The sequence below is a fragment of the Agrilus planipennis genome, unplaced genomic scaffold (genome assembly GCF_000699045.2).
Source record: "Agrilus planipennis isolate EAB-ADULT unplaced genomic scaffold, Apla_2.0 scaffold13, whole genome shotgun sequence".
In the NCBI taxonomy this organism is placed as follows: domain Eukaryota; kingdom Metazoa; phylum Arthropoda; class Insecta; order Coleoptera; family Buprestidae; genus Agrilus; species Agrilus planipennis.
In genome coordinates, this window is record NW_020439040.1 from 1,723,501 (window position 1) to 1,738,253 (window position 14,753).

General features: G+C 32.7%; 5 protein-coding genes across 5 annotated transcripts in view; 2 read left to right on the top strand and 3 right to left on the bottom strand.

The window, feature by feature from the left end:
* The first annotated feature begins 1,124 nt into the window (after nucleotides 1–1,124).
* Nucleotides 1,125–3,429, top strand: LOC108744174 (glutamate-rich WD repeat-containing protein 1). The gene is given in 5 exon segments (XM_025976791.1): nucleotides 1,125–1,690; nucleotides 1,746–1,964; nucleotides 2,018–2,324; nucleotides 2,647–2,858; nucleotides 2,986–3,429. Coding segments are annotated over 5 exon segments (1,341 nt in total). The 5' UTR covers nucleotides 1,125–1,225; the 3' UTR covers nucleotides 3,124–3,429.
* A 489-nt stretch (nucleotides 3,430–3,918) lies between these two features.
* LOC108744251 (mismatch repair endonuclease PMS2) lies at nucleotides 3,919–7,163 on the bottom strand. The gene is made up of 6 exons (XM_025976781.1): nucleotides 6,978–7,163; nucleotides 6,764–6,923; nucleotides 6,359–6,704; nucleotides 4,549–6,159; nucleotides 4,392–4,492; nucleotides 3,919–4,136 (listed from the first exon to the last, which is right to left on the bottom strand). The coding sequence occupies exons 1-6, from the start codon at nucleotides 7,077–7,079 to the stop codon at nucleotides 3,919–3,921; spliced, it is 2,538 nt and encodes an 845-aa protein (XP_025832566.1). The 5' UTR covers nucleotides 7,080–7,163.
* Nucleotides 7,164–7,354: 191 nt separating this feature from the next.
* On the top strand, nucleotides 7,355–12,266 carry LOC108744253 (ecto-NOX disulfide-thiol exchanger 2). The gene is made up of 8 exons (XM_025976785.1): nucleotides 7,355–7,606; nucleotides 7,659–8,054; nucleotides 8,119–8,519; nucleotides 8,572–8,763; nucleotides 8,819–9,002; nucleotides 9,591–9,697; nucleotides 10,939–11,121; nucleotides 11,194–12,266. The coding sequence occupies exons 1-8, from the start codon at nucleotides 7,576–7,578 to the stop codon at nucleotides 11,734–11,736; spliced, it is 2,037 nt and encodes a 678-aa protein (XP_025832570.1). The 5' UTR covers nucleotides 7,355–7,575; the 3' UTR covers nucleotides 11,737–12,266.
* An 86-nt stretch (nucleotides 12,267–12,352) lies between these two features.
* On the bottom strand, nucleotides 12,353–14,738 carry LOC108744175 (dynein intermediate chain 3, ciliary-like). The gene is made up of 8 exons (XM_025976790.1): nucleotides 14,437–14,738; nucleotides 14,172–14,385; nucleotides 13,860–14,115; nucleotides 13,542–13,803; nucleotides 13,091–13,480; nucleotides 12,778–13,015; nucleotides 12,473–12,710; nucleotides 12,353–12,418 (listed from the first exon to the last, which is right to left on the bottom strand). Exons 1-8 carry the CDS (start codon nucleotides 14,565–14,567, stop codon nucleotides 12,372–12,374), a joined length of 1,776 nt encoding a protein of 591 aa, XP_025832575.1. The 5' UTR covers nucleotides 14,568–14,738; the 3' UTR covers nucleotides 12,353–12,371.
* LOC108744252 (dynein intermediate chain 3, ciliary-like) overlaps nucleotides 14,456–14,753 on the bottom strand; it is a 4,436-nt gene continuing 4,138 nt past the window's right edge. The window contains exon 9 of the mRNA XM_025976789.1: nucleotides 14,456–14,543. Coding sequence (XP_025832574.1) covers nucleotides 14,530–14,543 — 14 coding nt within the window. The 3' untranslated portion in view covers nucleotides 14,456–14,529. The remainder of the gene's footprint in view (nucleotides 14,544–14,753) is intronic.

Here is a 14,753-nt window from a genome sequence, read left to right on the forward strand (position 1 = left end):
CCTTATAACATCTTCTATGCATTTTGGTGCATTTAGCTCGTTTAATAAAGGAGAAATTCATTTATCAAAAAATAAAACTGTCGCCTTTAATTGGGGGGTTGGAGGTGCACTCTGGTAATTTCTAACAATAGAACTCTCTTCACTGATCCCTTATAACATCTTCTATGCATTTTGGTGCATTTAGCTCGTTTAATAAAGGAGAAATTAATTTATCAAAAAATAAAAACGGCGTTTTTAAATTTAGAGTTGAAAGTGCATCCCTTTAATTTCCAACTATAAAATTCATTTCATTGATACATCACAAAGACTTTTATACATATTAGGACTTTTAGCTGGTTTAGTAAGGAAGAAATTCGTTTTAAATTTAAAGAAAATTAAAAAAAAAGAAATAATCCTACCTTTCCAATGTACTGTCCGTGTTTGTAAAGAGCAATTCTGGAATAACAACTTTGTAGTGCCCACATGTTTAGTGAAGGATCTAAAACCCCGACACAAAACTCCGAAGGTGAATAGTTCAAAAGTTCTGAAACATAAATTTTATTTTGCAATTACTAAGAAAAAGCTTATTAAAAGTAAGATTCTACCTTTCTTTGTAAGTCAAAGGGCAGTCCAAAATATTCTTATAGCAGTGGAATTATCCTTAATATGCAAATGCTGAAACAAAAAAAATATTGTTTACCTCTTTAAAATAAATGAGAACAACAATCTAATTGACGACGACATAAATAAAAACGACGCCTTTAAATTTTAAATTGGGGTTGAAAGTGCATCCCCATGATTTCCAACAGTAAAATTCTTTTCATTGTTGACAACAACTTTAATATATTTTTGGTACTTTACGCTCGTTTGGTAAGGGAAAAATTAAATTAACATGAAGCAAAATGGACATTTTTAAATTGGGGTTTGAAAGTTCAACAAATTTCCTACTGATTGGATATAAAGAAATAAATAAATAAATCAAGAAACCATCAACAACATTGGTAAAATATGAAAAACAAATTTTCATTTGCGGTTTTCAGACAATACATTTGAAATTTTCTAAGTTCTGCCTGATATCTATGATCTCGATCTTATCTATGATTGTCTACGCAGACGGTATGTATTTTTTTAATCTATGGCCTCCGCCATGTTTATGTCTATGACTCTAATGTTTGGAAGAATTAACCTAACATTTAATCAGGCGTGTTTCTTCTTTTTAATAATTATCTATTAAAATTGGGGCGAAATGTCTGGTAATGAGATGGAATTAGAGGAAAATCAAACCATGGAGAACGATAACGCAATGTACGAAGGAGACGACGAAAACAGGGAAAGTATTGAAGCAAAAGAAGTGTACCTTCCTGGTAAGTCTCTTGAAGAAGGTGAAGAACTAGTTTGTGACGAAACAGCATACATTATGTTACATCAAGCCCAAACAGGAGCTCCTTGTTTAAGTTTCGATGTTATTAAGGACGAACTTGGCGAAAATAGAGAAACTTTTCCAGCTACTATATATGCAATAGCTGGAACTCAAGCATCTCAGACTCACATCAATAGTCTCATAGTCATGAAATTTTCGAATTTACATAAGACCAGTCGAAGTGACGAAGAAGAATCAGAAGATGACGATGAAGAAGACGGGGATGAGTCAAAACGTCCTCAAATGTCATGCGCATTGATAAAACACCAAGGATGTGTTGATAGAATACGGGTCAGTTTAATTAAAAGTAATTTAATTCATTGTTATGAGTATTTACATATTTTAGTGTACAAGACTAAACAATACAGTTGTTGCAGCCAGTTGGAGTGAATTAGGCCGAGTTAACATTTGGGATTTAACTCAACAGCTACAGGCTGTAGATAATCCTCAACTTTTATCTCGTTATAACAAAGACCACGTTAAAAATACTATTAAACCACTTTTCACCTTCAGTGGACATCAAGAAGAAGGCTTTGGCATGGATTGGAGTTCTGTAGCACCAGGGGTAAGCTATTAAAATTACCTATTGGGTTATTTTTATGACAGTGATACTTTCAGTTTTTAGCTACGGGTGATTGTAGAAGGAATTTGCATATCTGGCGACCAGCAGAAGGAGGCAAATGGAACGTGGACCAGAGGCCTTTAATCGGCCATACTGATTCGGTGGAAGATATACAATGGTCACCTAATGAAGAGAGTGTTTTAGCATCTTGCTCAGTGGATAAGAGTATACGAATTTGGGATATCAGGGCACCACCAAGTAAAGCTTGCATGCTGAGCAATGACCAAGCACATGAAAGCNGCAATGACCTAGCACATGACAACGTAATTAATTGAAACAGAAGAGAATCTTTCATTGGCAGTGGTAGTTTAACTTTAAAATTTACAAAAATAAAGAATTGGTTTTTAAAAATATCCTATGGTAGAATAATAAGAAATAGTTTGTTTTCTAAATGAAGACATTTTAATAAATATAATCCAGTTAAACAATATTTTCGTTGTTAGTACATTTTTGAACTATAGTGGTACTCTCAACTCTATGACTGAAAAAACCTAAATGAAGACTATAAGTTGTGAGAACATTTATGCAATAAAGATTAGTGCAGCAAAAATGAAACTCAATTTAATCTTAGATTCATCATATTTACTAAATGAGGCCTTTATTTAAAGTTTTAAATTTTGATAAGGGGGTGATGACGGATTTTTGCATGTATGGGACCTGAGACAGTTTAAAGAAAACACAGCAGTAGCAACGTTCAAACATCATACAGCCCCCGTCACTACAGTAGAATGGCATCCAACAGACTCATCAGTGTTCGCATCTGGGGGCAGTGACGATCAGATTGCTTTATGGGACTTGGCAGTCGAAAGGGACTGCGATGATGCGGAAGATGTTACGGTACAATTTAATTTTATCTTGTTACATTACAGTATATGGTTACTTATGATCACACCATAGAATTATAATTGTACTTCCTAATATACATTAATCGATATTTGTTTCTAATAATTTTTTAAATATTTAGGATGTGCCCCCTCAACTTCTATTCATACATCAAGGACAGAAAGACATCAAGGAGCTCCACTGGCATCCTCAGATACCAGGACTCATTATCAGTACAGCAAATAGTGGTTTTAATATTTTTAAAACAATTAGTGTATAATAAAAAAAAACTGGTTATTAGAATTACAAATAATTTTAAATTAATTTAAATGATGTCTGTTTGTTATTGATTATGATAAGACATTTTTTAACAAATAAATGTTTTAAGTTTCCAAATGTGTTACTATTTTTAGGCAGTTTACAAAAGCTATTAGAACTATTAAGAGATTTTAATTTTAATACGAAGCGATGAAAAGTAAAGAGAAATTAGTATTAAAATGAATCTATAATACGAAAATATATTTAATGGATATCTCTGTGTTGTTGAAGATTAAAAAAATGGTTATTGTAGAAAACTAAAAATAATTCATACTCTTTTTTTCAATAAGATCCAAATTAATAAGATGACGCATTGTAGGTCGTCCGTGAGGACAATTCTAGAAAGAATTAAAATTCTTTAAATTAATGCAAGATACTTCAAACTTAAGTCATACACAGAGTGTTCCAAGTTAGGTCTTAAAGATCATCACATCTCTATTAATCAAAGGAGGAGCTGGATTAAATGTTAAATAAAGAGTAATTTTCTTACCTTACAAACAGATTGAAGGAATGCTTTCGGAAAGGCTCAAGTTGTAAGGAAGGGGTTTGTGGAACACCCTGTGTAGAAAGATCCTTACCCAGGGCTGTTCGATTTCTCCCATATGATCAACGAGTTTTCTCATATCTGAACGACTAAGGGGGCACCCAAACATCACCGATTTTCGACAAGCACGCGAAGCAAACATGTACTGAACCCTTGAAGGACGACACACTTCGGGATTAACGTTTTCCTAATATACATATAAAAAATTAAAAATCAAAAATTGATGTACGCCAACACTAAATAAAGATTAAAAGAGAATTTCTGCCACTGTTCTAATAACTTGAGATTTATTAATGAAACATAAATGAGCAAATCAAAAATAATTTTAATGACCTGTAACATGAATAGCATCTCTTCTATATCATCCTTTCCAAAGGTATAGTTTTTGCTTATAGGAATGGCAGTAAGTAAAACCTTTTTTGTTACAGGAGCTTAAAAGGAATATAAACAAATTAGACATTAAAAAAAAAACATTTAAAGGAAAGTTTCAAAAATTATATTAACAGTTCAACACAATTATTTCACCAAAACATTGGTTTCTTTAGTGAAACAATTGTAGTAAACTGTTAATATATATTTTTTGAAACTTTACTTTCGTTTCCTGTAATTGATTATGGAATTTCAACAAGTAAAGCCTTCTACCATTAATTAAAAAAAAAAACATGTCTTAGTAATTGTACAATTACCATTTTTCTTTATCAAAAAGTTAAAGCCATTTTTCTTGAATACTTCTTCGTTATCGATAAGAATTGCTTCGTTAGTGGCAGACAATTCCAATGGTTTTGGACTGAAAAGTAATAAAATTCTCAAGTAAACGAAACAATGTAAAGAACATTAACTTACTTTACCAATACTTGGCTTTCCAAAATAGTATTTCGCTGTAACGTTTCATAATTGTACTTCTCATCTGTTGCATGCTGATCAATTATGAACAAATCGTTATCGAGTTTTGCAATTATAAATCCCAAATTAAATTGTCCGATAATTGACATTCGATGGAACATATCTTTTGAAATTTGTTTTTGAAGTTCCTGTTCGGCGGTTTTGTTTGCATCCGGCGCTATTTTAGACCTAAATCGGACTAAGATTTCCTTTTTTTTATGTCGATTAAAGTACGACGATGTTCTCAGGGCATTTTCAATTTGACTTTCTGAAGTTCTAATTGAAATCTTTGTATTACTAAATTCGTTCGTTGATGTTCCTAACGAAATGTTTAAATCTATTTTTATGACGTTGTCTTTTTTAGACCTTGAAAAGCATTTAACTGATTTGAAAGTTTCTCCTTTAATTTCTGTCGTTAGTGATGTAGGAGGAAATTCTGCGTCTAAATCATCCCATTTACTTGATTTCCTAACAGGGGAAGAAAGTTTACATGTGCTGGACTGTTTGTTGAAATCTAATTCTGAATTTAGTGTAAGATGCATCGTTTCATTGATAATAGTTTCATTACTTTTGCTAACAGTATTTTCTGATAACGAAGAACCATTAATAATTTGTTCAATTTCTTTTGGAAAAATTTTGATGGCATGATTTAATTTTGTTTTAGGAACCTCAGGCACTTCATTTACCAAATTGTCCCATTTGCTCTTTTTAAAGGTATGATCAAGTGAGTGGGACGGAGATTCCATACAGTTGAAAGTTTCAAACTTTTTTGATTCTTTATTTTCACATTTTTCTTCTAAAAGAACTCTATTTTCTTCTACATCCACTTTGTCTAATTCATTTGAAATGCTTTTTGGTGACTCTTTGTTATAATTTTCATCATCAGATTTTGTGCTAAAGCTCTTATTTGACAGAGACTTCTTGAACTTATCCATAAAAGTAAAATTTTCTTCTTTATCGTTTTCTTCACATTCCTCTAACGGTCTTTTTAGCCCCTTCATCCCACCAATTGTATAATCGGTTATTTTTGTTTCTATTTTCGTATTTTGCAAAGTATAAGTAGACGGAGTAGCTTTGAAAGCTTCCAAAAGAGAGCTTTTAATAACGGCCAAAAGCAATTTTTCTTTTTCTAAAAAAACTTGTCGTTTGTCAGGAGTAACGTTAACATCGACGCAAGACCTTTCCATTTCGACATTGAGGTAAACAAAAGGGTACTGGTTTGAATTAAACTGTTTGTAGACATCGTTCACTACTTTCATTACTTTTTGGGGTTCACAAGGTCTATTATTCACATAAAAGAATTGTCTATCAACTGTAGAACGCCCATTGCCATGAGTCACGTTTGAAATAAAAAATTCAAATTTAAAAGGCAATGGTTCGCCATAAACGATGTTTTTTATATCGAATTCTTTCACGATAGTCTCGTCTGGTTCAACTGCTTCTATTTCAATTAATGTTGATACCTGCTTGGGACCAAACACGCTTATTATATTGTCCTTTATTGAATTATTACCTAGAGTTGCAACAACGGTATTTTTTGAACTTTTACTTGTCTGATTGGAACATGTAATCCTACAAAATAAAGATCTTTTCAATTAAGTTTCGATTTTTTTTAACATTATTATTAATAAATTGAAAAGTGGATATAAAAAAATGTTTAGGAATATGTATAAGTACATATAATATTGCATTTAGTTCAGCCGTTTTTAAACCATACTACTTTTAAATTTCGAGACCCTATTAATATAATTTTCAAAGAAATGTAACTTACTTGATATTCCTGCAGACTAAGCAGTAGGCATACAACAATTGACACATTTTGTTGAATTCACGTCTAAGATTTTTCAAGAACTCTTTACGACGTACAGGTAAAGAGTTAAATAAATTCTGTAGAATGACCGTAGTCCCCACATCCCTAGCTGCTGGCAAACTAGTGACTATTCTTCCATTGTGATCATAACTTATTTTAGTAGCATAATTTGCTGAACTATGTCTAGTTATAATAACTAAGTCTGTCAAAGCACATAGTGAACTAAGGGCTTCGCCCCGAAAACCTAGTGTTCCAACAGATTCTAAATCACTGAACTCTCTTAATTTAGACGTGTAATGTTTCAAAGCTAACAAAATGAACAATTATAAACAAAATTTAAGTTGCATATATACTTTTAAAACATACTTAAACTTTCAAAATTTTCTTCTTTAACTCCAACTCCATTGTCTGATACTTCAATTAGTTCACTACCATATTCTTTTAAACGAACATCAATTATCGTTGCTGAAGCATCAATTGCATTTTCTACAAGTTCTTTTACCGCTATAGCTAAACTTAAGACTACCTTTAAATAACGATTAAAATAAACTTAAATAAGTTGCAACTATTTAAAACTTACTTGTCCAGAACAAATCTTATGCACTGTTTCGCGATTAATACGGGAAATTGAATCGTTTTTATTACATTTTATAGAATCTGTATTGTCTTTTAAATCCATCATTTTATTAAAAACACATTAAAAAAAGAGGTTAATTATTACAAAAAAGGCAATGTAAATGTTAATGCAACCTTGACCAGGCCTTGACCTATGTGATGTTCCATAGAGTGATGGTCTATGTTATCTTTGCTATATTCATAGATTGCTATATTGGAATTCATAGATAAGATTCGAATCAGTATTTTGACTCTTTACACCATAGATAAATTTTTCATCCATGTATGCTCTGTTCTATGAGTTCAATGTCATTGAAATTATAGGTTATATGGAATGAAACGTCAAAATTAAGGTATTAAAAATAACTTTTTGTTGTTTTATAATTATTTAATAAGTGCTTGAAAGAATTTTATTCAGTGGCGTCTTTTGTATTCAAAATTTGACAAAATATCAACACTGCTTCCCGGAATAGTGATAATTGTGTTGCAAATTCGATCGATACTCAACATGAGTAAGGTGCTACTTTTTAATATTTAAAGTGTAAAACAATAAACAAACAACAATGGCATTTTCTCTTGGTGGACAACAAATAGGTAGAGTATTTAGTATGATATAAGATAAATGTAAGACTTATTTTTCCTAAAGGAACAGGAACCATTATTCCAACTGGACCTGTCCCTCTGGTAAATCCAATGGACCCAAATGATATAACATTAATAACTGCGACGCCTTCAGGGATTGATCCATCTCTTGAATTCAACAAGAATAGGAAGAAGACACCAAGTAAAGAAACCCTTCGAATGAGTCCCAGTGACAAAAGAGAGAGGCGAAGGTCCGATAGAAGAGAACATGACAAGAGAGACAGTGACAGATCAAAGGATGATTCTGACTCTAATATGTCAAACCCAACAGAAATTGTCACATTGCAAAATGGATCTGGAATAGCTCCCAATATGTGGGGTGGTGTTGTAGGAATGGGATATCCAATGGTAGGAATGAATATGATAATGGATCCAAATATGATGCCAATGAATAATTATGGTCAGTAATAAATTAATACATTTCTGTATTATACTAAACTGACTTGTTTATTTTAAACATTAAGGTATGGTCTCACCCATTATACCACCAGATCCCAACTTGGTAACTCCGGATCCTGGTATTATGATTAATCCAGTAAAAGAAATAATCCATTGTAAATCCTGCACGTTATTCCCACCAAATCCCAACGCACCCCCTCCCACCACACGCGAAAGACCTTTAGGTTGCAGAACAGTGTTTGTCGGGGGTCTGCCAGAGAATATGACTGAAGAAATTATAAGAGAGGTGTTTGAAAGATGTGGGGAGATCACAACTCTAAGATTGAGCAAGAAAAATTTTTGCCATATTAGGTTTTTATATGAACACTGCGTTGATCATGCCATTTTTTTATCAGGATATAGGATCAGAATTGGATCCAATACTGATCCTCCAAATACAGGAAGACTTCATGTGGATTATGCACAGGTAGTTTTGACAATTGATTAGTTTATCAAGAATTTATTATGTAATTTTTTAGGCGCGAGATGATCAATATGAATGGGAATGCCGTCAAAGACAACTGCAAAGGGAGCAACGACACCGGGAGAGAATGGAAGAAGAGAGATTACGGCCCCCTTCACCTCCTCCTATTGTTCATTACACTGACCATGAAGCACAAAATGTTGCTGAAAAACTAAAACAAGATGAAACATTTACCAAGGCCGTCCAAGTAGGTATAAATTTTGAGGGTTCTGTACTAAAAAATTATCTTTGTCTTTTAAAAGATTTTAGTGACATGGCTAGAGAGGGGAGACTGCAGTAAGCGAAACTCAAACACATTTTATTCGATGGTTCAGTCAACCAATTCACATGTAAGACGTCTTTTAACTGAAAAGACTCAATATGAAGAAGAGTTGCAAAAAGCCAAGGAAATTATGAAGGGGAGAATGCAAGGAATTCTATTGCAATGTAAGCAATTTTTATTTCTTTTTTTTTCTTATCTGGTTTAATATGAATTTTAAAAACTTTAATACATAATTGAGGAAAATCATTTTACAGAACTTTTTTAAATCAATTAAATAAAGAGTCCTATATGATTAACCTCGAGGTTATTCTTGTTATAAAACATAATTACATACTGGGTGCTCCAATTTATGTGTTTAATCGAATTTTTCAACTCGGTCTTGAAAAACGTTAACATCTAAGTAGTTTAATGTTTCTTAAAATTTAAGTTGGAAAATTCGAATAATATTTCAAAATTGAGAAGTCTAGTATGTGCCACAACTATTATTGTAAGTGGAAAGTGAGTCAAATACATTTTCAAAGATTTTGGCGGTGTATTGGTAAAGTATGATCGTTTTTTTCTTGCTGGTTCTCGGTCTAGACGAATAAAAAGAAAGTGGAAAAAAGTAAAATAAATAAAATTCGTATTTGTTGGTCGGTCAGTCTAGAAATGGCGAGTGTGCGAGTGTGTGTAAGTCATGTTGGGGACAATTTAAGTACAGATTTAAGTCTATTGATCCTTAATTTAATCGTTACTTTACGTGTGCCTGTCAGTCAGTCAAATCGAACGTGTATTCTTGGCTGCCTGTCACAAGAAAGTCTGGGACCATTTCACCAAGGCACAGAGAAAAAACATTGAGCTGTGGAAAAAGCAGTCGATGGTATGTAACACCCTACGACTTTACAATCTGAACTCCCTTTATTCAAATTTATTTTGTATTTATGTTTACGTTACAACAGACAAATAGCTGAACTAAAAGTTTTATCATCTCTTATTAAAAAAAATCTTTTAGATTTCAATAAATTTTGTTAACAATTGCTGATTTAAAAAACTACTTTTGAATTAAACCGGTTTAATTATTATTATTTCCTAAACACAATTCATAACGTGTTATGTGAAGTGTTTAGCTTGTAAAGTTAATAGGGTTTCTTGCATGTTTAGACTAGTATTTTTTTATTAGCTACTCTGTTGGAACCCTTAATAACAACGGATACGTAGAATGTTACGTGTGATGCTTGACGCACAAGTTTGTATAAAAAAGGAGTTATTTAACGCTTTATTTATTTATTTATTGTTTGTTTGTTTTTTTAATATTTAATTTTTCATGTCCTATCACCATCCACTAAGTATTTTCCAACACTTTTACTTTTTTACTCTGTCTCTCTATCTCGGATATTTTACCTTTATAACGTATTTTAAATCGGAAAATTCTTGACGAAAATTTGGGCAAAAGTAATAGAATTGATAAAAATGAGTATTATATATGTAAGTAAAATTAAAGCTGTCGGATTTACAAATAAAAAAAAGGGTTTGTCACTCGTGTAAATACATACTATGCTTATTTTCATATTATTATGATATTAAGTTGCCACGGGACAAGGTAAGTTGAAACAAAAATCTGTTAAGTAATCTAGTCATAGTTGTTGACAAAAATGGTGAAAACTTAAAACATTTGCAGTACATTTTTTTGGGGTAATAAATGACATAATACACAGAAATCGGTGTATAACTTTTCAGGTGAGTTTTATAAAAATAATTTTAAAACATTAAAAGGTAGGTAGCAAACATCAATATTAAAACAAATTAAAACTTAAATATTTGCAAAATAAAGAAATTCTTGAATTAAAAACAGTGATAAATACAAAAGAGCAAAAACCAAGAAGGTTGGGATTTTTTCAGTCAAACATCGTTGTAAGAAGAGCAGGTGAGTCGAGGACCCAAAGTCATACATTGTCATTTATTATACCTACAAAAATGTCCTGCAAAATTTAATCCTAAATAAGTTGCATTTAATGAGTAAAAAGTGTACGAGACAACTACAATATTTTTTAACTTTGTTCATACGAAAACAAAAAGAGTACGTGTTTTTCAACATTATTCTAATTTGTATATGTTCGGCAGGAGTTAAAAAATGTCCAACTTGAAGAGGAAACCCCTATTGAAACGGCTGACGACGAGATGGAAGTTTCAGATGGAGAAGAAAATCCTCGAAAGAAAACGAAAATTGAAATCTCAAACGAGGACAAGGTGCTAAAGGAAGAAAATGATAATTTGAGGTTCCAAATGGAGGCATACAAAAACGAGGTGAATTTCTTAAAGCACCCTAAATATTTCGTTCAATAAATTAATTATAAAATCTACATCTATTTTGTTTAGGTGGAAGTCTTAAAAAGGGATTACATGAAAGAAATTGATGAGAAAGAAAAGCAACTAAAAATTTTACAGCAAACGTTAAAAAACTTACAACAGCAATTGGTTGACTACAAATTAAGGCAAGCAGAAGACGAGAACAAAATGAAAGAATTGCAGGTAAAGCTTCAAAATTCGATCGAAAACTACGCCAATAATTGTAGTAAAAATGGAAAAGAGAAAGAATTGGAAGATTCGGACTCCGATAAACTCGAAATTTCAAGCATTACAGAGAGTACAACTACTGACAGTTTAAATACGCAAACCCTTAACGAAAAAGACGCAAAACTCGTGGGTATAATATCGACTTTTCTTAACGTGCATCCTTTTGGCGCCGGTCTAGATTACATCTGGTCTTATGTTAGTAAACTCGACTCGAATATTAAACCGTCCGACATCGAGGTACTTATGACACGATTTCCTAACGTTTTCAAACAAGAAATTGTTGGAATTGGAGCCAACATGGAAAGACGGTGGCTGTTTAATGTATTTATCGCAACAGAAGTTTGAAATGTTCGGTGCATTTTTGTCTTTTATTTTTTGTTATTTAATTATATTATGTAATTATCTTATTGATATGTATTATAGCTATAAGTTTCGGAAACGTATGAGGCTCATTTTGTAAATCATATCAGCATTAATAAGGTAATTATTAAATAAAAACTAATTTATTAATTTGTCCAAGATTTTCATTTAACTTACCATTTGAAAGTTATGGAAAATTCGGTAATTAAAAGCAAATTAAAACTAAACGAACTCGTCAAGCTTCAATATCTACAAAGTCAGATATATCTCAAAATAAAAAAAGGGATAAACGTATAAAAAAAAAGATTGGCCGATAATGAGTACAGGAAAGTGTGGAAATGTGTGTCTAACGTTGTGATGACAGGTAATTGAGAATGTCTAACGAAAATTAAGCCAAAGAGCAATAAATTCGCTTTTTAAATAAAAGTATGTAAATGCATAATATCACGCCTTATAGTACCCAACACCGTATTCCTATGACATTAAAAATGAATTTAATTGTAAATGTAAGAAAGTTGTACCTGAGTATTTCGTTGAAATGTTTGAAGACGGTAGAAAACGCCTATATTTTCCAAAAATATGTATACACTAAAATCTTTTGCTGTCAGTTATTTTCATTCCTAGAAATCATCAGCTTCTTCCGCCTTTGAAGCAGTATCTTCTTCAGCTGTAACAAAAAAAAACATACAGGATCGTTTACGGACAAAAGGAGTGAACTTACGTTGTTGTGGACTCCTCTTTTTTATCTCATCGGCGACATCTTTCAGGAAATCTTCTTCAGTCTGCTTTACTTCTGGTATCAACCAAGTTGTCTCAAAATTTTCTTCAACAGGTTCTTGAGATTCTACACCTTCTTCAGCCAATTGTTCAGCCAATTGTTGCTGCTGCTGCAATTTTAGACGAATTTCCCTATTTCTCGCTTCGAGAATTTTCTCCCTCTTATTCTCCCTTTCAAGCATCTAACAAAGAAAGTTGTTACTTCTCCTTTTCAACACTTAAAAACGTATTATTTATTTATTAATTTACCGCGTTAAGTAAAATTTTTTCGCTCTTAGAAGACATGGTCAAATTTTCGCTGAGTTCTATTAAATAAGTGGTTCCAATTGTGTTGGAGACTGCCACTAGTTTCCCCATTTCGTGACATCGTAGACATTTCAGGGGTACGTCGCACACTTTTATGCCACAAAGGGCCTGTTTTTGTTGCTGGAGAATGTCCCAAATGTCCAATATACCGTCAGCTCTAGTTGTAAAATACACCGAAAATCTAAAAAGCAAAATCTTTAAACTTCATATAATTTCAAAAATTTGAGAAAATGTTCATTTTTTTTTTAACACTGACCTACTCGGACTCCAAGCTCCATCCGTAAGAGGCGTCTTATGATAAGTCGTCCACATTAAAGGACTTTCTCGGCAATCTTCAGCAAAAATTTTCGCAGTCCAATCGCCTATGGAAAGGAAATTTTTCATGTATGCGGCATTTCTTTCCAAGGCAAGCACCGGTCCCAACTGACCGTCAAACTTGATGTTTAGCTTTTCCAAAGCAGTCTTTCCTTTGCGATTTCCCGAATAGATTTCGCCATTTTCGCAACCTACCATAAACTTTGTTGGAACCGTGGATTCGTATTGTAAGGCAGTAACACCTAAAGCGTTCGTCAATGACTGAAAACGATCGTCCACTAAATCCACCATAAGAACTTCTAATGGATCACCTAATTTTCTCATGTCCCACCTTAAAAAAAAAAGAAAAAAAGAATAGCAAAACGACAAAATTCATACATTTTTCAACTTACCATACTAGTTTACCGTCCGGTGAAGCGCTAAAGAATTCGCATCCAGTTTTTGAAGCTATCCAGAGAGCCTTAAAAACAGGATAACGGTGGCTGACTTCAATTTGACTGTGGTCAACAGGTTCTGACCCTTTGCGTATGTCCCAAATGGCCACACGACCATCCATTTGACCGCTAATCAATAGGTTACCGTCTTTCGGACTGTACTCCAGACAAACGCTAGGATACTCAGGTTTTAAAACAAGGAAAGGAGTGTTTGGATTTTCTTGAAACAAAAAATATGAAATAAAATAAGATAAAAAACAGATTTAAGTGTTTTACCCATTTCCCAAATATAGGAGGAGGTGTCGTCCCCTTTTGACTGGTACGCCAGGCTGCAATGGGACATTACAAGTCTAGTACCATTCTCAGGTGCCCACGATACATGTGTAATAGGACGTTTTGCGAAGCATTGGTCTTGAAATACGTTCACTATACGAGCAGAACTTGGTTCTACAAATGCAGCAGGTTCCACGTCGTCGAAATACTGTTGATAGATGTTTATAGCATTGTTCTGAAGAATACAGTCTTCCATACACTAAAAAAACAGAAAAACGCAATAGTATAAACATTATCAAAATTATTTTCTTTTACCTGAGCAAGTTGAAAAATAGTGGGATTGTACGCGTCATCTTTTTCAATTTTTCGTCGATATCTTTTAGTGGAATCTTCGTCTAGTATATTCACATCTTTTGGCCATCCACCTTCAAAGTGGTTCATTCCTGAATTGGCTTTCTCGGCTCGTAATGTGTTTATTTCATGTTCCGCTTGGACTGGGGCATTTTGGGAAGCCTTACGAACGGGGTCTCTACGTTATCTTTCATTTAAAATAATTATTATTAAATATAAGTCGTTGTACCTTAAAATAAAACTTTTCATCCATTCCTTGTGAGCGGGATAATTATCGATAAGGTCTGGACCTTTGTCGCTGAAAAGACACTGGCGTCCAAACTCAGTTCTCTTTTTCTGATAAACGTAATTCACTTCCATTTAAAATTCTTGTTATATGAATATATGCAAAATCAAATCTAGCACCAATGTCAATTAAATTAATTTTAATTATGAAAAAGAAAACAATTACCATGGATATTTAACACAAAATAAACTATATAGATATTTGATATACGTATTTAATAAGTTATTTCAATACTTATTTATAACGAACGGCAAGATTAG